The sequence below is a fragment of the Bubalus kerabau genome, chromosome 20 (assembly GCF_029407905.1).
Source record: "Bubalus kerabau isolate K-KA32 ecotype Philippines breed swamp buffalo chromosome 20, PCC_UOA_SB_1v2, whole genome shotgun sequence".
In the NCBI taxonomy this organism is placed as follows: domain Eukaryota; kingdom Metazoa; phylum Chordata; class Mammalia; order Artiodactyla; family Bovidae; genus Bubalus; species Bubalus kerabau.
This window is the reverse complement of record NC_073643.1, coordinates 56,013,474-56,039,594: the sequence shown is the minus strand read 5'-3', so window position 1 is coordinate 56,039,594 and position 26,121 is coordinate 56,013,474. Positions and strand designations below refer to the sequence as shown.

The window sequence follows — 26,121 nt, the reverse complement described above, 5'->3', positions numbered from 1 at the left end:
ACAAAAGCTATGGAAACGCCTTTAACTCTTCCCTTTCCTCCAACTCAGCAAACATCCAGTCAGTAACTCTGAGTACCCCTCACGTGACCCTTCACGGATGCTCTGGTCAAATCCCCCGGCCTCCCTTGCCTGCTCCCCACAGGAACCTCAAACAAGCCCCCTCTTTCCACCCTCATACCCTGATGCCTACCATGAACACAGGAGCCGGGCTGGGCCTTCTCAGATACACCGTTCAAGGTCTTCACGTGGCACCAGGTCTTGTCCACAATTCAAGCAGCCGAAGTCCCTCTAAGTCTGGGCTCCTCCTCGACGCCCTGCTAATCTCCCCGTTGCTTCTTGGGCTCTGACCACACTGACCTCCCAGCGTTCTTCAAGCAGATCAGGTGGCCCCTCCTTGGAGACTCACACTGGCTCTTTCTTGAGTCTAGAGCCTTCTTTCCTCCGGTCTCCTCGCCCCTCCTTCCCCTGCAGATCTAAGCTCCGGAACCAACCCTTCGCTGAGTCCCACCTCCACCACAGCTGCTCTCAATCTATCAGCCCAGCTCTGCACGTGTAAATTATTTCTTAATATCAGTCTCCCCTCCTTAGAAGGGAAGAAAGCAAGGATTGTTTTTAATGCGATATATGCACAGCGCTTAGAACGGCTGGCTCATAGTAGGGCTTCAAAAACAGTAGCTGAATAGAAGCATGAAGTAATAAAAATAAATAGCATACAAACACCAGATCTAGGACCCTCTTACAATCACTTTGGTTCAAGCTCTGCTGAGTCTATCCTGACAGACTCTGGACAGGGCCCTTCCTTCCTCAGAGCCAGAATTTCCCTTCATCTCTTACAACACGCCTCTCTATCAGAATACCCTGCAGCTCGCTGTTCTTAAATCCATGAAACCAAGTTCAGTTATGGTGCCCCCGCATTTTTCATATGATAGTGATTTTACCAGTTTTATCTTTGGCCTGATCAGAACTGCCTTTCGTTAGCTCCTCTGACACAGCAAGAAAAGCCTCAATATATTGTGGTAATTCAGACATGATTCTGAAGACAAACTGATGGTTATTTACATCCAGGCCAGCAGAATAACCTTTACCTAAGGAAAAGTTCATGAAATGAATTAGGCTAGATTAGGTAATCCATAAATCTGCCTCCGTAATAGGTCTGTTTCTTTTACTTTAGCCTTTGTTCTCTATTGCTTTTGCGACAAGTTAATCATTAAAGGGATGTTGCCTATAGCTTAAACTATATGCAACAGCTCCTCTCTGGGAACCCTTCCCCTGATGTGCCTGAAGATTAAACTACAATACCTTTATTCAGTTCACCTGGGAATGGCTGACAGCAAGAAGAAATTAACACACTCCCTCCTGGTGTCAGGCCTAAACCATGGCATCTCTGCAACCACTTTCACTGGTCCTCTTACTTTGGCTCCTCAGCCCGCTTTTTCTTTGTTCTATAATAAATAAAAAAATAAACAAATGCAGACCCCAGTAAGATGCTTCTCTACAACCCTTGTCTGCCATCTGCGCAGACTCCTGGCTTTCTGTTTGTTTGTTTTTTAAATACTGTTACTTATTTATTTTTGGCTGTGCTGGGTCTCTGTTGCTGCTCGGCCTTTTCCCTAACTGCGGCAGGCAGGGGCTACTCTCTAGGCGGTGCTCGGGCTTCTCGTCGCAGTGGTCTCTCTTGTGGAGCATGGGCTCTGGGGCTTGGGCTTCAGTTGCGGCTCCGAGGCTCTAGGGCACAGGCTCAATAACTATGTCACACAGGCTTAGCTGCTGCGTGGCATGTGGGATCTCCCCGGACCAGGAATCAAATCCATGTCTGCAAGAGGCAAAGCAACAGATAAGAAGTGATTTACTACAATAGGACGCTTGTGAGGCTTACAGACAGGCGGGTGAGAGGAGGAGTTTCCTTGTCCCTACATGTCAAGCCAGGACTGTCACCGCGCAAAGGAAATGAGTGAAAAGGCAGTAGCACATGATCGAAAGGGTAAATCGTCTCAGGTTTTAGTGTATCACCTTTCCCTTATATTTTTGTTTTTAGTATGCGCAGAGGAATCATTACTTTACAGAGCTCACGGGGCAGGATGTGGGTCTCATGCCACAATTGTCTGATTGTTTTCGGGCATGTCTCACGCTGATGGTGCAGAGTTTTGTTGCTGAACGAGCCTGCTTTCTTCAGCGATCAGTAACTTACAGGGGTCTCCCATACTTTTTTCTTTACTAGAATCCCCTAGTGGAATCAACTATTTATTAATAATTACCTGGACTTCCCAAGTGGCGCTAGTGGTAAAGAACTCGCCTGCCAATGCAGGAGATGTAAGATACATGTGTTCGATCCTGGGTCGGGAACATCTCCTGGAGAAGGAAAAGGCAACCCACTCCGGTATTCTTGCCTGGGAAACTCCACGGACAGAGAAGCCTGGCGGGTTACAGTCCTTGGGGTCGCAAGGTGTCGGACGCGACTGAGCACGTGCACGAACGATGACAAAACAATGACCTCGTCCCTGACTCTGTCCCTATCACTTCCTGTCTGCCTGCCTTCCTCCCTTCCTTTCTCTCTCTTTCTAAAAACAAATCCTTGAGTCTTGTCCTACAGCAGTGTTCCAGACCTTTCTTTCTTGAACTCATGATGGAAGCGCATTCTAACCTGACCCTCCTTTAAAGTATCATAACCCCCTTTTTAATACACACAACATAATGTTAAGAAAGGCAAACATTAAGCAAGAGGAAAAAATAGTTACTATTATGGTCTCTGTCAATAACTTTAAAAACACTAATCAATTTTTTACTATTGATGAATATTTAGGTCCTGGTTTCTTCTTAGCCCTAAACTCTAGTTCCAACAATCTCACCACACACAGTACAGCATCAAAACCCTGTGCATTGTCTCTTTGTATCTGTTTTATAGCTGTTCATTCATTCATTCAACAAATATTACTGTGTACCTACTATATGACTGATACAGATCTAGGCTCCAGGGAAACCACAGCAAAAAAAAAAAAATCATAAATTTTTGCAGCACATATCCTTACATTCTAGTGGGGAAAAGAAAACAAGAGAACAGATAACAAGCAAAGTTAAAATAAAATGTGTATTTAGCAAGTGATAATGGCGAGAAGAAAAACTAAACGAGGGAAGGGAAGACCTAATTCCCTGACCAGGGATCAAGGCTGGGTCCCAACAGTGAAAGCACCAAGTCCTAACCACTGGACCACTAGGGAACTCCCTGTATTTTCAAACATAGAGGAAACCATAAAGGCCCTGAGCAAGTGACATTTGAATAAATAAGATGGTTATCCAGCAAGCCATGTGGATGTCAGGGGAAAGTAACCCAGAGAGAAGAAATGCAAATATTCTAAATCTGGAATACTCCAGTTATCACTTGGGTACATAAGGAGGCCAGTGAGTGAGGAAGGAGAGGAGCAGAAGCTGAAGGCAGAGATATGATGGAGATTAATGGGACATGACCTCACAGTGAGCTGGAAAGCCACTGGCATCAGAAGGTTTGGAGCAAGTTAGTTTGCTTTTACTGATTCTTTGACGTACTATTTTTTGCTTCAGTCAAATTATACTTCAGATGGGTTTGAAAACTAACATGTGTGTGTGTATATATATATATATTTTTTAAATGTATCTTCATAGAGATCTAAAACTTTTTAAAGTGTCATGGCATTCTAAAAGGTAATATATAAGCTCTATGTCAATAACATAAAACAATTACTATTGATGCATCTTGAAAACGATTGTGTGTGTGTGTGTGTGTGTGTGTGTGTGTGTGTTTCTGTTTCCCAAGAAAGAAAGAAGAAAGTAAAGTCGCTCAGCCATGTCTGACTCTTTGCAACCCCATGGACTATAGCCTACCAGGCTCCTCCATCCATGGGATTTTCCAGGCAAGAATACTGGAGTGGGTTGCCATTTAGGGATCAAACCCATGGCCCCTACATTGGTGCATTCAAAGTGTGGAGTCTTAACCACTGGACCACCGAGGAAGCCCCAAGACACCAAAAATTAATATCCCCCTTTAAAACAAGACTGTTATCATGTAGGTACATCTTCAATAAATTTGTAATCTATTAAAATGCTGTTCTATAGGAATACTAAAAAGGAAGTCTTGATGATGCACTGACTACTTTTGGACGCTTTTTTTCTTTCCTTTATTATGCTTCCATGAAGGGGAGAGTGATGGATTTAGGGGGCTGGTTTAATATCAGTATATGGGAGTCAAGTGATATAAGGGTGCTGACTGAATCAATGGGGTCCCTGATTTGCGGTGACTGACTTAACAATAGGAGTTATGTAACCCACAGGTCCAGCTGCATCAGCGGGAGGGCTCCCCATCTTACAGGGGACAGCAGCCTTGCAGGTGGGAGAAGGTGGTGGACTAGGGAAGCTGGTAATACACAGGCTTGGGTTTTCTCAGCTATTTGAGCTCCCTAGGTCTGCCACAACGAACTGGCACAAACCAGGTGGCTTAACACAACCGAACCATATTCTCTCACAGTTCTGGAGACTGCTGCTACTAAGTCGCTTCAGTCGTGTCCGACTCTGTGCGACCCCATAGATGGCAGACCACTAGGCTCCTCTGTCCCTGGGATTCTTCAGGCAAGAATACTGGAGTGGGTTGCCATTTCCTTCTCCAATGCATGAAAGTGAAAAGTGAAAATGAAGTCGCTTAGTCGTGCCTGACTCTTAGCAACCCCATGGACTGCAGCCTACCAGGCTCCTCTGTCCATGGGATTTTCCAGGCAAGAGTACTGGAGTGGGTTGCCATTGCCTTCTCCGGTTCTGGAGACTAGAAGTCTAAAATCCAGGTGTTAGCAAGGCTCACGCCTCCAGAGTACAAGCTGTTCCATCCCTCTCTTACCTTGTGGTGTTGCTGGCAACACTTGTGTTTCTCAGCTTGTAGATACAGCGTTCCAATCTCCGCCTTTGTGGTCACAGGGCATTCTTCCCTGTGTCTTCCTCTCTTCTAAAGACAGTAGTCAGATTAGAGCCCACCCTAATGACCTCATCTTAATTTTATTACAGTTGACCCATTTCCAAATATATTCACATTCACAGGTGCTGGGGATTAGGCATGAGACTCAAGAGATGTGGGTTGGATCCCTGGGTGGGGAAGATTCTCCTGGAGTAGGGAATGGCAAACCACTCCAGAATTCTTGCCCAGAGAATCCTATGGACAGAGGAGCCTGGCTGGAACAGCTTATGGGACCTCGAAGTGTTGGACACAATTGAGCAACTAAGCACATATATATTTTGAAAATTAAATTATTTTTGTCCCTGTCACATGGCATGCCAGTCTTAAGTTTCCCAGCCAGGAATCAAGCCTGTGCCCCCCATGCTGTGGAAGCAGAGTCTTAACCACTAGACCGCCAGGAAATTCCCAACGACAGTTTGTTTTCAGAGAAATGTACTACTTCTTAAGTGAAAACAATTTAGCAGTATTTAAGTGTGTGGGAAAGTGGAAGTAATGTCAATCCTGAGTATCTCAGTGGGGTGATGATGGATGACATTTTCTTCTAATTATACTTTCAAAATTTCCTACAATGTGCATGTAACCATCTGGGCCATCTGAGCCGCCAGAAGCCCTAACCTCCCTCCCCAGCCCTCAACTCCAACTCCGCTTTCTTACTGAGCCTGCAGATCTCTAGCGCCCTCTCCCATCTGCATCTCTCCATTTTGTGCTTCTAGGAGGTGCAGGTCAGTCTCCTGGGGGTTTTGTTAAAAATGTAGATTCTGATTCAATGGGTGTGGGGCAGAACCTGGGATTAGGCATTTTAAACAATTCTTAAGGGAAACTGATGCTGGACCCCACCAAGTAACAGGGGTTGAAACTGCTGAGTCACGAGGAGTTGTTCTACAACAGAGACCACAGTCAGCCTTGGATATATCGGTGCAGGAGTGCTCCCGCGAAAGCCTAACTCTAACGCGGAAAATCGACCACAGCCAGGAAGACTGCGGCGGCCCCGCCCTTCGAGGCCATCCCGGAGCCTCAATTGGCCATCCCACTCACGTGGTGCGGCGCTCACGTGAGGCCGCCGTCCAATCGTCGCGCGCCTCCGGCCCAGCCGCTGGCTGGCAACCCGACAGGTGGCTGCGAGCGCCATGGCGGGAAGACCGCTGCCCGGAGGCGGCGGGGTGTGTGCTGCCGCCTACCCTAACACCTCTGCCGGATTCCCCCCGCACCTCCAGGCCGGCGCGATGCGGCGCCGCTTCTGGGGGGTGTTCAACTGCCTGTGCGCCGGCGCGTTCGGGGCCTTGGCCGCCGCCTCCGCCAAGCTGGCCTTCGGCAGAGAGGTCGAGCCGGGGGCGCTGCTGCGGTGGGCCGGCGGGAGGGGCCAGGCGGAGGAGGGGCGCTGCGGGGCTCCGGGGCGGGGCGGCGCTGGCGGCGCTGGGGCCGTCCGACCCCCGCGGGTCTGTTTTGAGGGGTGGGTTGGGGGGCCCATCCGTAACCGGGCGCTGCAGAACAGCGGGGGCAGACAAGCATACCTCGATTCGGAATCACGCCCAGCCCTCGTCCAATGTAGGTGGTAAGAGACGTTGGGGACTGAGGCATGTTCCCTTACCAGGGACCCCAAAAATCTGTCCTCCGACTGGGCTAGTTCACTCTCGGGGAAGACGCACACCTCCTACATCCACTCTCTACCTCTCATTTTAAGCCCTTTGTGCCTGAGCATTTCTCTCCACGTGACTCTTAAGGTGAGAAGCCTGTTGCCCAACTCCGTCTTTAACGGGTGTTTTGACTGGTCAACCCACCTGCCAGGAAACTTGGGAATTTGGGATGTCCTATAAAAGGAAGATTGAGACAACCGTTCTGGATATTTCCCCAATGCTGAGAACTCTTGAACTGCCTCCCCACGTCTGCTAAGGTCCCATCTCAAGTCAAATAGGCCAGGTTCTGCTTGGTAGAGTTTTCATTGCAGCTGCTGCAGCTCAGGGTTAGTCCCCAACTGAGACAGTAGACAGTCTGGTTCTTTAGGTTTAAGCCTGTTAAGGGCTAATCCAGTGGGCACTGCCATGCTTGAGGTTGGTATCCTGACGTGTGTAATTCTCATTGGAGTAAGTGGTCAAAGTAAGACGAGTGACCATGACCCATGAGGTTTCTCGTTTTCTCAGTTGTGCAGCAGACCTTCATAAGCCTTGACATAAGTAGGCTGCCGCTGGCACATAACGGGGCTTCTGTGTAAATTATAGAGACACTCCTTCCTCAAGACACCATATATTCAGCTGCTGGAAAACTGTTAGGAGAAAGAAGAGGAGGTGTAGATGGGTGCCATCCCCAGGGGAAGCGGCTCTCTGCACGCAGGTTAATAACTCAAAACCAAGTAAGGGGTCCGCACGTCCTTTGTGTAGGAGGCTTCTAAAGATCCTCTGTTCTCTCAGTACTCTCCTGAAACAAACGAATGAGTGAAATCTGCATGTTCTCCAAGTGACGCCTGGGATCACTAGTCAGACACTCCCAGGTGTGGTTTCCCATGCTGTGTCCTAGTTCAGAGCATGGAGTCCCACTGCCTGGGCCTGAGTCCTGGTGGCTCCCCCAAGCTGTGGCACTTCAGGCAAGCTCCTTAATGCCTCAGGTTCCTTATCTGTAAAATGAAGTTAAGGAGTAAATAAAAACTGTACTTGTAACACTTAGCCCAGGGCCTGCTACCGAGTAAAAGCTCAAGAATGTCTGGTGGGACCTGGTTGAGTGGCTTATAGGCTGCACAGGACAGCAGGGAGACCACCAATTCCTGTGTTCCCTGATTCTGGCATGTGAGGACTCTGCCCCTCATTTACTCAGACTGGGGGTAACTACTTGGCCCACTGGGACTGAACTTCCCCCACCGTGCTGGTCACTGTGGGGCCGTAACAGACTGGTGTTCAATAGACGATAACTGGATATGAATTAGCACTTTACTTCTGCCCAAGGTCACATGGTTAGTACAATGGCCAAATAAATGTCTTCTCTGAGTTTGTTTCAGCTGTTAAATGAGTGTGCCACTGGCTGAGGGTTAAGTGAAGTCCTATGCAGGAAAGCTCTGAGGACCCCCAGGCTGTGGTGGCCCGGCTGCCAGCAGTGACTGTGACCCTGGGTGGCTGTAAGGGTGGCTGCTGGTCAAGCTTGTCCAGGGCTGACCGTGGCTGCAGTGACCCTTTCTCCTGCAGGTGAACGTGGGCTTCTGCATCTTAGGCATTATTATGATGGCTTCCACCAATTCTCTGATGTGGACGTTCTTTAGCCGGGGCCTCAGTTTGTCTATGTCTTCAGCCATTGCATCTGTCACAGTGACTTTTTCAAACATCCTCAACTCGGTGAGTAGCCTGAGTGTATGGTTCCTCTGTCGCAAACCTGGGTTCTGGGTGGGTTGTCCTTGGGCAACACCTGCTTTCCCACCTAGGAGAAGGGACAGGAACCGAAGCAGAGGTTGGGCGGTATCTTGACTCCCTGTGGCTTCTCCTCCAACCTCTCAAACTTGGTGACCTTCTCAAGTTAGATGGCAAGGAAGTCCAGCTGTCGAAAGCCTGCTTGTTTGCTGCTCCACAAGGATCTGTGAACTCAGGCAGGAGACATGGAGGGTGGAGGTTCTTCCTTCCCAGTGGGGCTGAGCCAGTCAGCGTGCAGTCCAAGCAGGGCGGGCGTGCTGGGCCGGCCATATGCAGGGCCTGGCTTCTGGCCTCTGCTGGCCTCTCTTGTCCCCTCTGCTGGTCCAGTGGCATGAGGAGGCACCCGCCCCACTTCTACAGGTGAGCCTTGTTGAAGATCACAGCTGGGTTTCAGGCCCAAGACTTCCAGCTCCAGACCTTTCTTCCTGCCCTGGGAGGCACTTGGCCACAGGGGAGTCAGGTGGTGCCCACCCACCCTGCAGGCACGTGTCCACCCAGCCTCACAGCTGTCTCTGTCCCACAGGCCTTCCTGGGTTTTGTGTTGTACGGAGAGTGCCAGGAGGTCTTGTGGTGGGGTGGAGTGTTCCTCATCCTCTGTGGACTCACCCTGATCCACAGGGAGCTCCCACCGCCCAGGAAGCCCCTTCCGCACAAGCAGCGGTAGCACCAGCCGGCCGGGCAGACCCGCTGGAAAGACAGTGATGGCGGCTCAGGCTCGGGCTGGCGTGTGGGGACCGCAGCCCAGGGCGATCTGGGTGCGCAGCCTTCCAGCCCCGGGCCAGAGGAGGATGCTGCCCAGGGAAGCGGGCCCATGACCAAGAAGCCTTGTGGGTGGACAGCTCCAGCTTCTGTCAGGGGAAGTACAGCTCGGCAGCGTTCTGCCCGAAGCCGCCGCCTCCATCCGTCTGCACTGTGCTGTTGATTCTCATGTTTCCCGGCCCACCCAAGCAGGCCCCGGCAGGTGCAGGAGACCCTGGGGTTGGTCAGCTTCCTGTATGGACTTGAGACCACACTGTAACTGCAATCCTGTTGCCTAACAAAGGCCAGTCACGGGATTTTGGAATCAGGACTGGTTGGGCTTTTGGCTTCACATCAGTGTTACCAGACCATCAGCCTCATGCTTCTGTATTAAAGCAAGAGAAGAAAAACTGGATTAATAAATGCTTGTTTTTGTAAGTTTAAGCTGCCAGGTATGTGATCTTGATTCTGTCCTGATTTTTTTCCTTTCCTCATTTTTTTGGAGTAAGAGCAACTGGGGTGAGCTGTAGTTCTCAGAGGGAAGTTGAAATCCCATCCCCACTTCCAGGCCTGGGACTTGGCTACTCTCTGCCTGCCAGTTCCTTCCTGACTCTACCCAGGCAAGTGTTCTTCAAATTCAGGAGCATATCTGTCCATATCTCTTATAATATTTTATGTTATGTTATGGCTGCACCACTTGGCCTCTGGGATTTTAGTTCCCTGAGCAGGGATTGAACCCTGGTCCTTGGCAGTGAGAGCACAGAGTCCTAACCACTGGACCACCCCCTGCCCCAGGGAAGTTGCCGTCTTGTCATTTTTGAGTCCTGATTGGACAGTTGCCCCCCCGCCGCCAGAAATCCGCACACAAGCTGAAAAGTCATAGGCTGATGGTCTCACAAGAGAGCCTTAGCAACTATTGCTAACTTTGGTATAAGAGCAACTTTGCCTTTTAAAACCCTACCAGCGTGTCTCCATCTGTCATCTCTCTCCTGAGACTCCAAGAGGCAGAAGTTACAGCAAACATCATCCATTATGCAGACTGGTTTTGTTTTTTAATACTGATAGGATTTAAATTCCAACTCGCCCACTGGTGGCAAAAAACAAGGAAGTCGTATCCTGCCAACACTTCCCTCACAGCTTACCCTGATCGTGATGGTTCCCCAGCATTTATGATATGACATTACGAGCAGTTGACATTTCAGTCTTTTCCACCCACCCAGGTGCAATAACTACAGAAAACAAAAGCATTAAAAAAAATAAAAATTATGGCTGAGGTATGGCTTCCTGCAGTCCCAACACTGCTCTGACCTTGTGAGCCCACCCGCATGAGGGTGCTGAGTCACACTGCAGGGCCACAAGGAGGCAGCGGGCGAGGACGCTCCAGTGCTACACATGGACTCTGTGCCCTGAATTCCTTTCCTAGGGCAGAAACAAATGGCCACAAAATTGGTGGCTAACCCAACAGAAATGTATTCTCTCACAGTTCTGGAGGCTTCAAGTCTAAAATTAAGGCATGATCACAGCCAGGTCCTCTTGGGAGGCTCCTTGGAGCATCCTTTTGTGGCTCTTCCGGTTTTTAAGGCTCTTAAGTGTGCCCTGGCTGTGTCTGCATTACTTCAGTCTCTGCTGTGTCACCCAGCATCTCAGCTTTTGCTGCTTCACACGCCCTGAGGCATCTCAACTCCTCCCCATTTCATTTCAAAAAGGACAAAGTTCGTTGGAGTAAACAAGTAAATGAGGTCATGCAAATATGCTGGTCCTCATGAAAATCATTCCCGTCATTCCCTGCCATGCCCGCAACAATTTAGTCTCCACTGACAGCTCATGCTGGGGCTTCCCAGGTGGCTCAGTGGTAAAGAACCCACCTGCTAATGCAGAAAATGCGGGTTCAGTCCCTGGGTCAGGAAGATGCCCTGGAGAAGGGCATGGCAACTCACTCAGGTATCCTTGCCTGGAGGATCCCATGGACAGAGAAGCCTGGCAGGCTACAGTGCATAGGGTCACAAAGAGTCGGACACGACTGAGTGTGCATGCATGACTCATGTCTGAACCAACCTTCTCTGATGGTTTCACAGTCATTTCCCAACTTCAGCTCTCCCTCCACGCTTACCTGCTGGGCCGTGATATTCTGTAACCAAAACCCTTCCTTCACCCCAGTCTATCATCTGTCTGTCTGATCTATCAACCATCTATCCATCTATGAAACAATCTCTCTGTGTGGGCTCAAGGATCTCATTTGTCCCCAGTGGTTTACGATTGTTCCTGTTCTTAATTGTTTGTGCTAGGACTGTCCCACATTTGCCCCGTGGAAGTCCTGCACAGCTGGCTCAGGAAGTGAACATCTCTTTGATTCCTGTCTTAACTCTTGCCTCCCATGTCTGACCTCCCAACCCTTACTGTTCCAAACCTCTCGTGGAGACCTTGCAGGATCCCACCCCCTACCCCCAGGCCATGTAGCTTCCTCCTGAGACTGGTCTGCCTGTGTCCAAGGGTGGATGATAACCCCCGTGCGCACATGTGTCCCTGCTTCAGAGGACGTGGTTTTCACGGTTTGTGAATTAACACAAATGAACATTTCCTAAGTAGCTACCACTTGATAGTTACAAGGAATCTATGCACAGAGAAAATGGGGGCCAAAGAGACTACTAGTCCAGAAGCGTGGGGTCCATCACAGTCATGAATCAGGGGTGCTAGAAGTAGCACTGCAAGTCTTTTATGATGGCAAAGATTTTGTCTCAAATGCCTACTCTAACCAGGTTTGTGGGTAGCCAGGGCAGTTGAGAGTGGGCAGAAAGTCCTAAAGCTGGTGATGTCTCCATGGACTCAGGATGGGAGCCTGGATAACGCAATTATTATTTCATCTTGAGCTCAGCTGCTTGTTTTCCAGAAAGAGGAAGAGACATATCCAAAGTAACCCAGTTCTGTCCATCCAGATTTCATCTAATTCTGTGCTTGATGGTAACTCGTTTTGGGGGACTGTAGTAAATGACCACATCCCTTCTCTCTAGCTCTTTGGCAGCATCTGAAGAGACTGTGTCCTTGGATTCCAATACCTACTTGGACTCCCTATGTTTGATGATGACCCAATCATCAAAGGTTTCATCATTGCAGAAATTCTAGAGTCTGAAGAAATGACCACCTCTCAGGAATTTGTATCTTTCCAGTATGCTAAGCTCCCAGTAGAGGTGAGCCACTAGAGGCAGACAGGGCTCCTGCCTGGAGCTCGGTCTTGGCTTGGGGTGGGTCCCTAAGACCCCTGGGGGGTGCCCTGGTTGGCTTATTCTTCAGGCCAGGTGTACTCCTAAGAAAAATAACACTTTGCTTTTCCAAATTAGATTTTCTGAATAAGTGATGCATCAATAGGCAATTTTTTTTTAAGTTTTCGCTCAACTGAATCTTTAACATTTTAATTTTTGGAATAAGTAATTATTTGCACGTAGTACAAAATTCTAAAGATGCAAAAGTTACAGTGAAAAGCTTCTTAGCAACTCTTTCCTGCAGGTGCGCACCTCCTGCCCTCCCCGCACCCCCCACCCCACCCCACCCCACCCCCAAAGATAGTGAGGGGTCTTTCACGACTTAAGTGTCTAGAGTTTCTCTTGGGGAATTTCACTCCCCACCCTCACCTAAGTGGCTTAGCAGAAAATTTCTCCCACCTCCTGAGAGGAGTTGGGGAAAACACACATGTCTCCAGGCAGTCATGTCTCTAGGGAGATTGTAAACAGTAGGTGCTGCTGCTCACTTTGGCTAACTGAGACTGTGTAGGAACTTGAGCACTGTACTTCTGGATCTTCTGATCTTTCAGAATAAGCTAGAGGAGCATGTCTGTTCTTCTACAGTGTGAAGTTCTTCTATAGTAATTCAAGTTGTAAAAATCGGTGTGTGGATCAGACTCAGCAAGTTGGAGGTTGAAATTGTTTTCAGCTCATCGGTTTATACCCAGTGCTCCCAATGGCAGAAATACTACTGAAATCCCCGCCCAGCCCTGGCAGCGTGTTCCAGCCCTAACGGCTGCAACTGACTCTCCAGCCTGGGTCTCATCCTTAGTAATCATCTAAAGCTCCTAGGTACTTCTCACAGCACCCAGTGTGGACGCCCATGTGCCCTGCCCAGGACCAGCCAGGACCCTTCAAAAAGGCTGAGCTGAGGCTGGGACTCCTGGCTTCTCACACAGCGCCCCTCCCCTCTCCTGCAGCACTCCCTGCCAACTGAATGGTTGTGTGTCTTTGAATTTTCCAGGACAGTGAAGCCAGGGGAGACCCATCAGATTCCACATACAAGGCATCCTAACAAAATCTGGACTCAAGAAATTTCTCATCAAGTTCCTGCTGAGAAGAAATTTCTCATCAGGTTCCTCCTGAGAAGACTGTTCTCATCACCAACTAGACTTTGCCTGATGCCCTGGAAGGAGGTGGCAGCTCTGACCGGTTCTGAGCCTTGGTTGAACATTTAAGCATTTCTTGCCTAGGGATTTTTGTTTGTGACCCCATGAACTCTATCTAGCACCCGAGTCTTCCCTGTCCTTCACCATCTCCTGGAGTTTGCACAAACTCATGTCCATTTAATTGGTGATGCCATCCAACCATCTCATCCTCTGTCATACCCTTCTCCTCCTGCCTTCAATCTTTCCCAGCATCAGTCTTTTCCTATGAGTTGGCTCTTTGCATCAGGTAGCCAAAGTATTGGAGCTTCAGCATCAGTCCTTCCAATGAATATTCAGGACTGATTTCCTTTAGGATTGACTGGTTAGATCTCCTTGTTGTCCAAGGGAATCTCAAGAGTCTTCTCCAGCACCATAGTTTGAAAGCATCAATTCTTTGGTGCCTTTTTTTATGGTCCAACTCTCACATCTATACATGACTACTGGAAAAACCGCAGCTTTGACTATACGGACCTTTGTCAGCAAAGTGATGTCTCTGCTTTTTAATATGCTGTCTACGTTTGTCATAGCTTTTCTTCCAAGGAAACCTTAGATATTAGCTTTCAGATAATTAGACTTTATTACTCATTAGATTTCAGATGATCAGGTTTGATTTCTCATATGAGGGCAGATTCAGGAGCTAGCTGGGTGAAAGATAGCATTCAAAGGCCAACCAACCACAGCATCACAACCACTGGGCCAGGTCACGTGGAATCACAGGGTCACCTTATTGACAGTAGAAATGCCCAGCCTGGGTCCCAGAGTCCTGCCCTGTCACCTTGAGTTTTGGACCACGGCTGTCTGTGATCAGAACCAAAGGCGTCCACAGCCCCAGAGGCCCTCCCTGGACCCTAGGCTATCAGAAGCCCAAAGATGCTGCCCACTCGCCCCGTGAGAAGGGACCACCTCTTCAGTCCCAGTGCACACCAGCCCTGGAAGCAGCAGCTGACCAGAGCATTCTGCCCACCCTGGCTGGGCCTGCTGAAGGTGTCTTCTCTCTCTGCTGTGTTTGCCCGAAGTCTGAGGACTTCTGCCCCTCACTCCCACCTCTCCTTCCTCCCAGAGGGGGCCCGAGGGCCAGCAGGGGGACAGGGCCTTTCCTACAGACCTCAGCACACACCAAGCCCAGGCCCAAACCAGACGCAGGACTGAGGACCACGTGCTGTCTGCTTGCCTTTGACTTTTGACAACTTCAGGCAACTTGAAACTGTGACACCTGAAACCAAAATTCATGACCCCTGCCTGCGCTTCCCCACAGCTGGTGGGCCTTCGAGGCACCTGCAGTGCAGGGGCCATTTCCAGTCTTCCTCGTGGAAGAAGCCCTAGCCCCCTGGTGATGGTGGTGGGTGAGCCAGTGGTCCCACCTACTTGATCATGGTAAGTTAAGATGAGGAAACTTCAAGGGGGCTGACACGGGGCAGGGGGAGGGACGGGGGAAGATGGTGAATGGCTCCACCCCTCCTGGTGCAGGACCCTGCCTACCTGTTCCCTCCAAACAGCCTCTGGACCTTCTCCAAGGAAGCCACAGGCTCCTCACCTTGTTCTCATCCAGACGTTTCGCTCTCACTCTTAACACCCAAAACATCCCCCTCTACACCCCTGCTCCTCACGCCAGCAGGCCCATCACAGGCCCCTGCACAGCTGAGCAGGGTCAGCTCTGCGTCCCCTGATGCCCCCAGACCCGAGCTTCCCTTTTCAAGAAGGCCTGCCCTTATGAACCACCTTGGACGTGGCCCTAGAGTGGCCAGTGAATTTGCTGATCCTGTTGCTTCAGTTCCTCCCTCTCACGGTCAAGGAGGTTAAAATCTATCACCCTGTACCTCCCATTCACTCCTTGACCCCCCAGGGATAAAGCCGCCTTGGTGACCCCGTGGGCCTCAACCTCAGGGTGTGAAAGCAGGCAGGCCAGCCAGAAGGGCCCTGACTTGAACCAGCTACAGGAAAAGAAGGGGGTTAAAGAAGGGTGACCCATCCTGACCTTTGGGGTAAAGAAGAATCCCAAGGAGTGCCCCCATGAAGGCTCCCGCCTAGCCCCCCACCTCATCTGACTGATGCTAGTGGCCCCATATGGCAGGCCTAGAAGCAGAGCTGTGGGCAGGAGCACAGGGACCCAGAGAGATGGCCTCGGCCTGCCAACAGGCTCTTGGCCACAGGGAGGTGGCCCAGCCCGGGAGGGAGAACCACCTTCCCTCGGGCAGGGATCTGTCCCTTCCTGGGGGGGGTGGTCATCCCAGAAGGAGGCACCTCCCTGTGCCAACACAAAGCCCTTGTGTTACCTGCAGCTCTTCTCTGGGTGCTGCCCTCCAGAGACTTGCTCAGATGATCAGTGCACGTTTAACTAAACTCCGATGCCTTCGAGATGACCATGTGGTCCTCTGGGTCACTTTTCTCTTTCTGTGAACAAGCTTCTTAGTGTCTTATGCTGGGACCATGTGGGAACTTGGAGAGCCATCTGATCCTCCAAACTTCCCAGGTCAAGGGACTGTCTCTTTCTGGGATCAGGCTTCTTTGTTCTGGACCCCGTTAGGGATGCCTGCTCCTCCCTCTAAGGCCATAACCCCAACTGGACACACAGTGGCAGAGGCACCATGTAGCACCATGTGGGCTGAATGAGAGCTATTTTATGTGAAATTTGCAGGAAATTCAGAGGTGGAGGCCTGGGCTCTAGAGTCAAGGACCTTCAGTTCTGGGCACTCTTGGCCCAAATGTCCACAGTAGATGCTCCATCAATGCTTGGTGCATAAAAGGTGAGTTTTCTTCCTGCTGGAAATACCATGGGAAGAAAATCCCAAGACAAGGGTGTAGCTATGTGACACTTGTGTCCTGGGCCACAGATGGGAGAGAAGAGGCTTAGAGATGTCCTCAAGGTGACCTTAGAGGCAGGACGCAGCCCAGGGGTCTAGACTGGGAGCTCCATGAAGACACGAGACTCCGGCAGCTGAGGTGGACCAGAGAGCTTTTTATTCAAAGAGGTGGAGGCTTGTGCCTGGCCTCCCTCCCTGCAGCCCTCAGCTTGTTCTGTCATCAGTTGCCCAGTGGTAAGTTTGGGGTTAAGCAGAATATCATACTGGCGACAGCCACTATGGAGAGAAGGCCACTGTGGTTGCTGATGCGAGGCCACGAGGCTTAGGGTTGGGCAGGTGATTCCCACACGGCCCAGGTGCCTCTCCTGGGACACGGTCTGATGTGTCTAGTGTGGAGGGAGATGGGCTCAGCGAGGAGAGGGGTCGGGGCTGGGTCCCACTCTGTGCAGGTGAAAGGCCTCCGCACCCACCAATCTGAAAGCAGAAGTGGCTTTGGGCCTGGTAGGTACCTCTGCTTTCAGGCCATGATGACCAGAGGAAGACCAGTTTCAAACCTGTCATGCAGGGACATTTCTCAGGGGCCCTGTGGTTCAGCACATACCTCTGACCTCAGGCTTGGACTCAGCAGAGACCCCTGAAGCTGTCTGCAAACAGTGACCAGTGACCCCTCTCCCCTTCTTCTAACCATGGCCTCCTGGGGACTCCAGGGGTTGGGATGGCTTTCCTTCCCCAGCATGGAGTCTCTTGGGTGTACAGTCCATCAAGCCTGTGCCTTGGATGCTTTTTTGGGTAAGGATAAAAACTAGCAGGTCTCCGTAGCCACATCCTGCCTAGATGGTGAGTTAACAGGCTTCAGAGCCCCCCAGGGTCCCTTATGTGGCCGTAAATAAATATTAAAGCTGATAGGACCCAGAAAAGAGGCCTACGGCCTGGGTGTGGAAGGCCCCATGCCCTGCCAACTACTCTATCAATGCCCGAGTCCTGTTGTCGCCCTCTTGTGAGACATCATTAGAGCTGGGATGAGGAAAGAAGCGGCCCCTCCACAAGAAAACCCAGAGCCTGGCAGGTCACTGGGGGTGGACAGCAGTGTCTCTCTGACAATCGCCACCTTTATGGAATGCCCAAGGGTGCCCTCCCAGAACTAGGCCACTGCCTGGCCCTCCTTTCTTACCCACAGTCACCATGGGGCACCAACCCTCTGCTGGACTCTGTGAAAGATGCTGCTTCAGCTGCTATGAGAATGGGGACTGTGAACCCAGGACGCGCTGCTCAGGCCTTCAGGAATGATCACGGACACTTCAGGCTTCACAAGGGATGAGCAGGGTCCCGGCTCAGCCTGGTAGTGTGGGAGGTCTGTGTGTGTGACAGGGGGCCTTACTGCTTCTCAATCAGCAGGCCCTGGCCCCCATTCATGGTTTGAGAGAGATGCCCCAAGAAAGGACACTGTCTTGGGAGAACAGGCCTAAGACTCTTAGGCCAGATTTTCTGGTCAGTTCTGCCCATGTGGGTGGTTAGACTCTTTTCAGGAGGGACAGTTAAATGCAGTTCTCACAGGGGAGGTTGGAGTTCCAGGAGCTCTACATAGGTTGTCCCTCTGTCCCTCCACCGGGAGTGGACAGAGTCTTAGCCCCGGGACAGGATGCCTCGGGGCGGACTGAGGCTTCTGGTGTCTGTGGAATGCGAGCTGTTTGGGTGCTGCGGTCACAACTTAGGCTCATGCCCAACTGTGCATGTCCCACATGTGTGGGGCCCTCTCTCAAACCAAGCTGGAGCCCCGGAGGCAGCCAAGGCCGCCATGGCTGTCTCCTAGTAAGACAGGCACAGGGGTTGGTGGGGGGTAGCTCTTTCTGGGGAGCGGCCAGGATCCTTGCCGCCTGCCCAGGCCCATCTCTGCTAATGCTGGGGTCCCCCCCAGGTTCCCAAGGCCAGCCCTGCTCTGTCCTTCCGTCACCACCTCACAGCCTTAGTTCCCAAAAGCAGGAGCCTGGGCCCCAACCTTCTCAAGAGAAGACAGACACCCCAAGGAAGGACAGAGGCAAGTTCTTTTCTGCCCCTGGGCTGCCCTGCACGGAGCTTCCTTTGCTGGGTGAGGCTGTGCAGGCTGAGAAGCTTGCCCAGCCTCGGAGGATGGTTCCTGACAATCCCTCACGGGGTGGGGAGCTCAGAGCAGGGCTCTAGTCGGCCTCCGTCACGCTGCGTCCACCCCCGCCGCCTGACCTGGCCCGGCGTGGGGAGGGGGGCGGGGGGCGGAGGTCAGGGGCGTGAGGGGAGCGCATGGGGTGCCCAGGTGCCCCGGGCTGCCGCCAGCGAGGCCCGGTGCCGGCCCCGCCCGCAGCGTCACTCATCGACCACCTCCACGACGTCCTCGTTCTTCGGCTCCTCCGACGGCTCCTCCGTCGTCGTCGTCGTCTCCGTGTTCTCCGTGTCCGACACCGAGGACACCTGTCGCACCCAGTCTCTGTCGCTGAGCGGCTTTGGGTGACGCGGTCCGGAGAAGGGGTTGAACCAGTTCAGGGAAAAGTCTCCGCCGAAGGTCTCTTTGAGCGACTTCCAGCTGCCCCTGCGTTCCCTGCGCTGCTTCTTTCGTTGGAGGCGCTCGATGCCCTGCGGGGAGAATGGGGTATAGAGGGTCAGCGTGCTGGGGCCCCCGCACAGCAGAGCGCCGAGGCCCAGGGCTGGGGGCTCCTCAGAGGGCAGGGAGGGGCGCCGGGGGGACTCCTCAGAGGGCGAGGAGGGGCGCCGGAGGGACTCCTCAGAGGGCGCGGAGGGGCGCCGGGGGGACTCCTCAGAGGGCAGGGAGGGGCGCCGGGGGGCTCCTCAGAGGGCAGGGAGGGGCGCCGGGGGGCTCCTCAGAAGGTGGGGAGGAGCGCGGGGGTGGGTTCTCCTCAGAGTGCGCGGAGGGGCGCCGGGGGGCTCCTCAGAGGGCGCGGAAGGGCACCGGGCTGGGGCTCCTCAGAAGGTGGGAAGGTGGGGAGGAGCGCGGGGAGGGGCGCCGGGGGGCGGGGCTCCTCAGAGGGTGGGGAGGGGCGCCAGGGGTGGGTTCTCCTCAGGTGGGGAGGGGCATCGGGGGCGCTCCTCAGAGGGGTGGGGGGGTGGCTCCTCAGAGGGTGTGGGGGGGTGGCTCCTCAAGGTGGGGGGCTCCTCAGAGGGCGGGGAGGGGCGCCGGGGGAGGCGGGTGGTCTTCTCAGAGGGCGGGGAGGGCTGCCGAGCAGCACAGCAAGCAGGGCCTGCCTTTCCTACCCCTGCCCGCCCTTTCCTTCCACAGGACCAAGGGTGCCCAAGATGGCTGCTTCCCTGTGGCAAACGACCAAGGGGTAACCCCTCAGGCCTCTGTAGGCGTGAGCTGCCCGCCACCCCCCCCCCCCCGCCCCCATCCTGAGACCATCTGGAAAGATGACCCTTCCCCGAGAATCCTGGGCCACTCCCCCCTCCGACAGCGGGCGCAGGGAAACCGGCCTGAAGCGGGATGCTGGGGTTAAGGGGGAGCACAGGGGACATGGGACAGGTGAGGGGAGGAGGCAGCCGCGTGCACAGCGAGCACTGCATGCAACAGGCAGCCGGAGGGCACGCGGGGCCGCTCTGCGAGGGGGCGAGGGCAGGCCTCAGGCCTGCACATGCGGTGGACACGCCCTGAGGCCTCTCCCGAGCTGCCCACTCACCTGCCTCTGGGTGTCCGTGCGCCAGGCCGCGGAGAGGGTGTTGGGGAGGGGGGAGAAGCCACAGGAGTTAAAGGCGCAGCCAGGCCAGACCCACAACACCCTCTACCCCCAACGGGGCGCTGCCCGCTCCATCTCTTCTGGAGCCCAGGGATTCTGCCAGGAGCAAAGGTCAGGCACCCGTCCTGCCCACGGACAGTGCTTTCCACCGCGGAAGGACCTCTGAGTACCCAGTTCTAGATTTTCTCTTCCAGGTAAGATCCTTACCGAACCGGCCCAGTCCTCTGTTGTGCAGGAGAGACTGACACACAGTACTGACTGAGATCGGGCTATGCCTGAGTCACTTCCTCTCCAGCACTCTTAGTTAATGGTATCCCATCAGCTACTGGTCTTATATCAATAAAGTTCCAAGTTTCTATATCTGTATTATGGTTTTATAAAATGTTTACATCTGGAAAGACTGACTGAAAGGCATATGTGAGCTCTTTGTACTATGTTTACCATTTTCTTGATTAAATCTGAAATGATATCTCAGTAGAAAGGTAAAAAAAATATGAGACACCATAATTTAGGCAATATAGTCTTGAATGCAGAATTACGATAATGAGAACTCAGAAACAATCAAAATGTCCAATAATGATGGCTAAGTAAATTTTCTATGTTTTTCTATAAGCAGAACACTAATGCAGTTAATAAAAGTGGCATCAATAAGGGCTTAATTTCCAAAATATACAAACAGCTCACTCATACAACTCAACGACAAAAAAACCAAACAATGCAATTGAGAAATGGACAGAAGGCTTAAACAGACGTTTCTCCAAAGAAGATATACAGATAGCCAATAGGCATATGAGAAGATGCTCATTATTGCCAATTATTGGAGAAATGCAACTCAAAACTAGAATGAGGTGCCACCTCACATGGGCCAGAATGACCATCATCAAAAAGCCTACAAATAATAAATGTTGTAGAGAGCATGGAGAAAAGGGAACCCTCCTACACTGTTGGTGGGAATGTAAATTGGTGCAGCCGCTATGGAAAACAGTATGGAGGTTCCTCAAAAGACCAAAAAGAGAGTTGCCATATGACCCAGCAATCCCACTCCTGGTCATATACCCAGACAAAACTATAATTTGAAAACATACATGCACCCCTATGTTTAGAGAAGCACTATTTACAATAGCCAAGACATGGAAACAGCCTGAAGGTCCATCAACAGATGAATGGATAAAGAAGATATGGTATATACACACACAATGGACTATTACTCAGCCATAACAAAGAATGAAATAATGCTATTTGCAACCACATGCATGGACCTAGAAATTATCATACTAAAGGCAAGTAAGTCATAGAATGGCAAATACTATATGGTAGCACTTACATATGGAATCTACAATACAAATGAATGTATCTACAGAACAGAAACAGACTCACAGATACAGAGCAGACTTGGGGTTGCCAAAGGAAAGGAAAGGTGAGTGAGGGAAGAACTGGAACTCTGGGATTAGTAGATACAAACTCTTATGTATAGAATAGATAAACAAGGTCCCACTGTACAGCAGAGGGAACTGTATTCAATTTCCTGTGATAAACCATAATGGAGAAGAATGTGAAAAAGAATATACATATGTACTGACATAACTGAATCACCCTGCTGTACAGGGAAATTAATGCAACACTGTAAATCAACTATACTTCAATAAAAATTCTCAACAAGTGGCATTGATACAGGTTTACACACACTGGAAATTCTTGTCCATGTGGTGACAAGGAAAGAAAGCAACATCGCATGTGACATCATCATGGGATCTGGGGTTTGGGAATGAGATTTTAGATTTATTTCTGTTTCACGTTTTCACCAATGAACAGGTGTGACTTTTATAATGAGAACGAGAAAGCTGTGTCAGGAAATGGACTATGTAGACACAACTCTTGAGGGAGGCTCATGTGGGTCTGGGGCACAGGAGGCCATGATATTCACAATCTGGTCCCTCGCCAGGTCTCCCACTTTAGCAGGATCAGTGATGGCCAGCTGAGGGATTTGCTCTGGGGATCCCGCATTCCTTCCTGAGTGATCAGTTGCAGCCTGTTGAGAGAAGAGGGGTTGAAGTGTGGCTATGTGGCTGGCCAGGCTACAGAGGGGACATCCAGAAATGCCAGAATGGGGGGTCTGCACTGACTGGGCTCACTCAAAGCTATCACAGTGGATCCTCACAACCCCCTGAGAGGAGGTGGGTGTTAGTACTGACAGTTGGCAGAGAAGACACGGGTGCTGGGAGGCTGTGACAGCGGCCGAAGCGAGTCCTGCTGGTTGTGCTTCAGAACCAGGATGGGAACTGGTGTGCCCTCTGCGTTTTCAATCCTACCGCAAATCTTCACTCAAAGGCAGGGAAAAGCTGGAGAGGAAAATGAAGCAAAGGATCCCACAGAACAACACAAACAGATGGAAAGAAATACCATGTTCTTTTATTAGAAGAATTAATATTGTTAAAATAACCATACTGTGCAAGGCAATCTGTGGATTCAGTGAAATCCCTATCAAAATACCAATGGCATTTTTCACAGAACTAGAACAAAAACATTTTAAATTTATATGGAAACACAAAAGACCCTGAATAGCCAAAGCAATCTTGAGAACAAGAGCTGGAGGAATCAGGCCCCCTGACTTCAGACTATACTACAAAGCTATAGTAATCAAAACAGTATGGAACTAGCATAAAAACAAACAAATCAATAGAACAGAATAGAGAGCCCAGGAATAAAACCCACACATTTTTGGTAAATTAACACAAAGGAGGCAAGAATATACAGTGGAGAAAAGACAGTCTCTTCAATAAGTGGTGCTGGAAAAACTGGACAGCCACCTGTAAAATAATGAAATTAGAACATTCTCTAACACCGTATACAAAAACAAACTCAAAGAGCTAAATGTAAGACCAGAAATCATAAAACTCCTAGAGAAAAACACAGAATACTCTTTGATACACATTTTAGCAATATTTTTCTGGATCTGTCTCCTAGAACAAAGGCAATAAAAGCAAAAATAAACAAGTAGGATCTAATTAAACTTAAAAGCTTTTGCACACCAAAGAAAACCACTGACAAAATGAAGACAGCCTACAGAATGGGAGAAAGTATTTGCAAATGATATGACCAAAAAAGGGTTAATATTTAAAAAATATAAACAGCTCTTACAACTCAACATCAAAAACAAACAACCTGCTTAAAAAATTGGCAGAAGACTTGAATAGTTCCCCAAAGAGAACATGCAGATGGCCAATAGGCGTGTGAAAAGATTCTCAATGTCATTAATCATCAGGGAAATACAAGTCAAAATCACAGTGAGCAACTTCCCTGGTGGTCCAGTGATTAAGAATCTGCCTTCCAATGCAAGGGATGCAGGTTCAATCCCTGGTCAGGGAACTAAGATCCCACATGCCTCAGAGCAACCAAGTGCTGCAACTCCTGAGGCCGCATGCTCTGGAGTCTGCATGCCACAACTAGAGAGAAGCCTTCATGCCACAGCAAAGACCCCACGTGCCCCAACTAAGACTGGACACAGCCCCCAAAAATCTCCAACAAGGAGATGTCACCTCTCACCTGTAAGAGTGGCTATCATCAAAAACAATGCAAATAAGTGTTAGCAAGGACGTGGAGAGACAGGAACACTTGTGCACTGTTGGTGGGAATGTAAATTAGTGCAAATCACTGTGGAAAACAGTATGGAGTTTTCTTTAAAGACCTAAAAATAGAACTACCATATGACCCAGCAGTTCCACTCCTGGGGATATATCTGAAAGAAACAAAAACCCTGATTTCAAAAGATACTGCAATATTCACAGTAGCACTATTTATGATAGCCAAGACATGGAAGCAACCTAAGTATCTACAACTGACGAATGGAATAAGAAATAGTGGTTTGTGTATATATATACAATGGAATATTACTCAGCCATAAAATAATTTTTTCCTTTTGCAACAACATGGATGGACTCTAAGTTGAAATAACTGAATTCACTAAGTCAAATAAGTCAGAGAAAGAAAAATAATGTATGATATCACCTCTATGTGGAATCTTAAAAAAAACAACAAAAAAAAACCCAAGCTAGTGAATGTAACAAAAAAAAAAAGAAAAAAGAAACAGACTCATAGATACAGAGGACAAATTAGTGGTTATCCATGGGGAGAGGGGAAGGGAGAGGAGCAATATAGGGGTAAGTTATTAAGAGGTACAAAATACTGTATATAAAATAAGCTACAAGGATATATTATATAACACAGTGAATATAGCCAGTATTTTGTAATAACTATAAATGGAGTATAACCTTTAAAATTTTCGAATCACTATATTTTAACATATAATACCACACATCAATTCTTCAATTAAATTTTTTTAATTAAAAATAAAAAGAAGGGGACTTCCCTGGTGGCCCAGTGGTTAAGGATCTGCCTGCCAATGAAGGGGACACAGTTTCGATCCCTGGTCCGGGAAGATCCCACATGTCATGGGCCATGCGCCACAACTACTGAGCCCACGTGTCTAGAGCCCACAACGAAGAGTAGCCCCAACTCTCCATAACTAGAGACAGCCTACGCACAGCAATGAAGACCCAGTGTGGCCAAAGAGCAAATAAACAAGTTAAAAAATAAAAATAAAAAGAGAGCCCACAGAACAATACTCAACCTCCTCAGCAAGCTTGTAAAAGTGTTCCAGACAGAGCCTGGCCTGCCCACCAGAAGAACTTCCTCAGAAGTGAAGTGGACAAACATCCAGGAGTGTCTGTCTGAAGAAGAGAAAATACTGCAAATGAATCTGATGCAAAAGAAAGGCAGAGGGGGGCTTCCCAGGCGGTCCAGTAGTTAAGACTGTGCTTTCACTGCAGGAGGCACGGGTTTGATCCCTGGTGGGGAACTAAGATCCCACATGCCACACGATGGCCAAATAAGTAAACAAACAAACAGATTAAAAGAAAGAGAAAAGTTGAAGATCTGGACCATCAGGTTCATAAGGAGCCAGTGGGGTTTCTCTTTTCCCTGGTAGGACTCACTTTTGAGCTCTGTGTGGATTTCAAGGTGTCCTGGAGGCAGAGTTCTTAAGCTAGAGGTTATGGAGGCAGCAGTGATACCCACTTCCCGCTCAAGCAAACAGGAATGGTTGGCTGATTCCTGGTAAGGGGGCAACTGCCTAAACCAGCATTTCTAGCAGGCAGTGTGTGACTTCGGCCTTTCGGGCCTGATCAGCCTGGGTGCCACGTGAGCAGTGATCTATAAACCAACTGACCAATGCCCCAGAATGAATGAACCAGGACTATGGCTCCCCAGGAGACGGAGACCAGGCGCACGCTCTGTAAGGACTTGGCTGAAGCCCACAGAGGAGGAGCAGGAGGTCCCTGCATCTCAGAAAGTTGGAGTTGCTGCAGCCCACACAAACGTGCCCTCCTTGGAGACAGCTGAACAACTCTCTCCTCATCAGCGGTTTCACATGTTTTTAGTGCAACCCACAATAGGAAATGGGCTTCCTTGGTGGCTCAGTGGTAAAGAATCTGCCTGCCAATGCAGGGAGACGCAAGCTCGATCCCTGGGTCAGGAAGATTCTCTGGAGTAGGAAATGGCAGCCCACTCCAGTATTCTTGCCTGGGAAATCCCACGGAGCCTGGCAGGCTATAGTCCATGGGGTCACAAGGAGTTGTGACGACTGAGCAACTGAACGACGAAACAACAATAGGGAATACTATTCTGTTGCAGCCTACCACACACACACACACACACACACACACCAAAGTTTCATGAAAATACGTCTTTTACAAGGTGTAAGACATTATTTTTTATCTGTTTAAAAAATGCTGTTGCAAACCAATAAACTGATCTCACACATGAACAATTGTGCACATGATCTGAAAAGCACAGCTTCACCAGAGCTAACGTTCTCTAGATCCATACAACATGCCAGACACCATCCTAACATCCACATCCATTCCTCTCTCTGAATCCTCCGAGCAACCTTGTGAGTTAGATTATCTCCGGGATTTTACAGATAAGCAGAGGCTTAAGCAAGCTACTGCTTAAGGTCACAGGAAGGAAGGAGTTGAGCCAGACCAGAACCAAAGACAGAGGGCCCAAGGACCCATCACCACACGAC

The 26,121-nt window shown here is 50.1% G+C and overlaps 2 protein-coding genes and 1 long non-coding RNA gene across 17 annotated transcripts in view; 1 reads left to right on the top strand and 2 right to left on the bottom strand.

Annotated features, from left to right (window-relative positions):
* LOC129635347 (uncharacterized) overlaps positions 1 to 6,618 on the bottom strand; it is a 29,464-nt gene extending 22,846 nt beyond the window's left edge. For 4 of the 8 annotated variants that reach the window (XR_008706238.1, XR_008706236.1, XR_008706243.1 and 1 more), the window contains exons 1-3: positions 5,627 to 5,913; positions 4,859 to 4,963; positions 191 to 1,813 (exon numbers count right to left, since the gene is read on the bottom strand). This is a non-coding gene — a long non-coding RNA (uncharacterized LOC129635347). Of the gene's footprint in view, positions 1 to 190; positions 1,814 to 4,858; positions 4,964 to 5,626; positions 5,914 to 6,180; positions 6,311 to 6,483 lie in introns of those variants that run through there. The other 4 variants (XR_008706239.1, XR_008706237.1, XR_008706240.1 and 1 more) reach the window with 4 other exon arrangements.
* On the top strand, positions 6,034 to 9,543 carry TMEM42 (transmembrane protein 42). Its single transcript, XM_055558265.1, has 3 exons — positions 6,034 to 6,291; positions 8,143 to 8,289; positions 8,885 to 9,543. Exons 1-3 carry the CDS (start codon positions 6,100 to 6,102, stop codon positions 9,023 to 9,025), a joined length of 480 nt encoding a protein of 159 aa, XP_055414240.1. The 5' UTR covers positions 6,034 to 6,099; the 3' UTR covers positions 9,026 to 9,543.
* Positions 9,544 to 16,463: 6,920 nt separating this feature from the next.
* The window catches only part of ZDHHC3 (zinc finger DHHC-type palmitoyltransferase 3), a 61,584-nt gene continuing 51,926 nt past the window's right edge, over positions 16,464 to 26,121 (bottom strand). For 2 of the 8 annotated variants that reach the window (XM_055557052.1, XM_055557053.1), the window contains exon 8: positions 16,464 to 18,927. In XM_055557052.1, the coding sequence (XP_055413027.1) occupies positions 18,661 to 18,927 (267 nt within the window). In that variant the 3' untranslated portion in view covers positions 16,464 to 18,660. Of the gene's footprint in view, positions 18,928 to 21,783; positions 22,069 to 22,110; positions 22,847 to 26,121 lie in introns of those variants that run through there. The other 6 variants (XM_055557054.1, XM_055557061.1, XM_055557055.1 and 3 more) reach the window with 6 other exon arrangements.

Excerpts from the sequence above, each read along its gene's own strand:
- TMEM42 (XM_055558265.1), top strand. The coding sequence starts at position 6,100 with ATGGCGGGAAGACCGCTGCCCGGAGGCGGCGGGGTGTGTGCTGCCGCC. Across the intron at positions 6,292-8,142 it reads AGCTGGCCTTCGGCAGAGAG|GTGAACGTGGGCTTCTGCAT; the intron begins GTCGAGCCGGGG and ends TTTCTCCTGCAG. Across the intron at positions 8,290-8,884 it reads TTTCAAACATCCTCAACTCG|GCCTTCCTGGGTTTTGTGTT; the intron begins GTGAGTAGCCTG and ends TCTGTCCCACAG.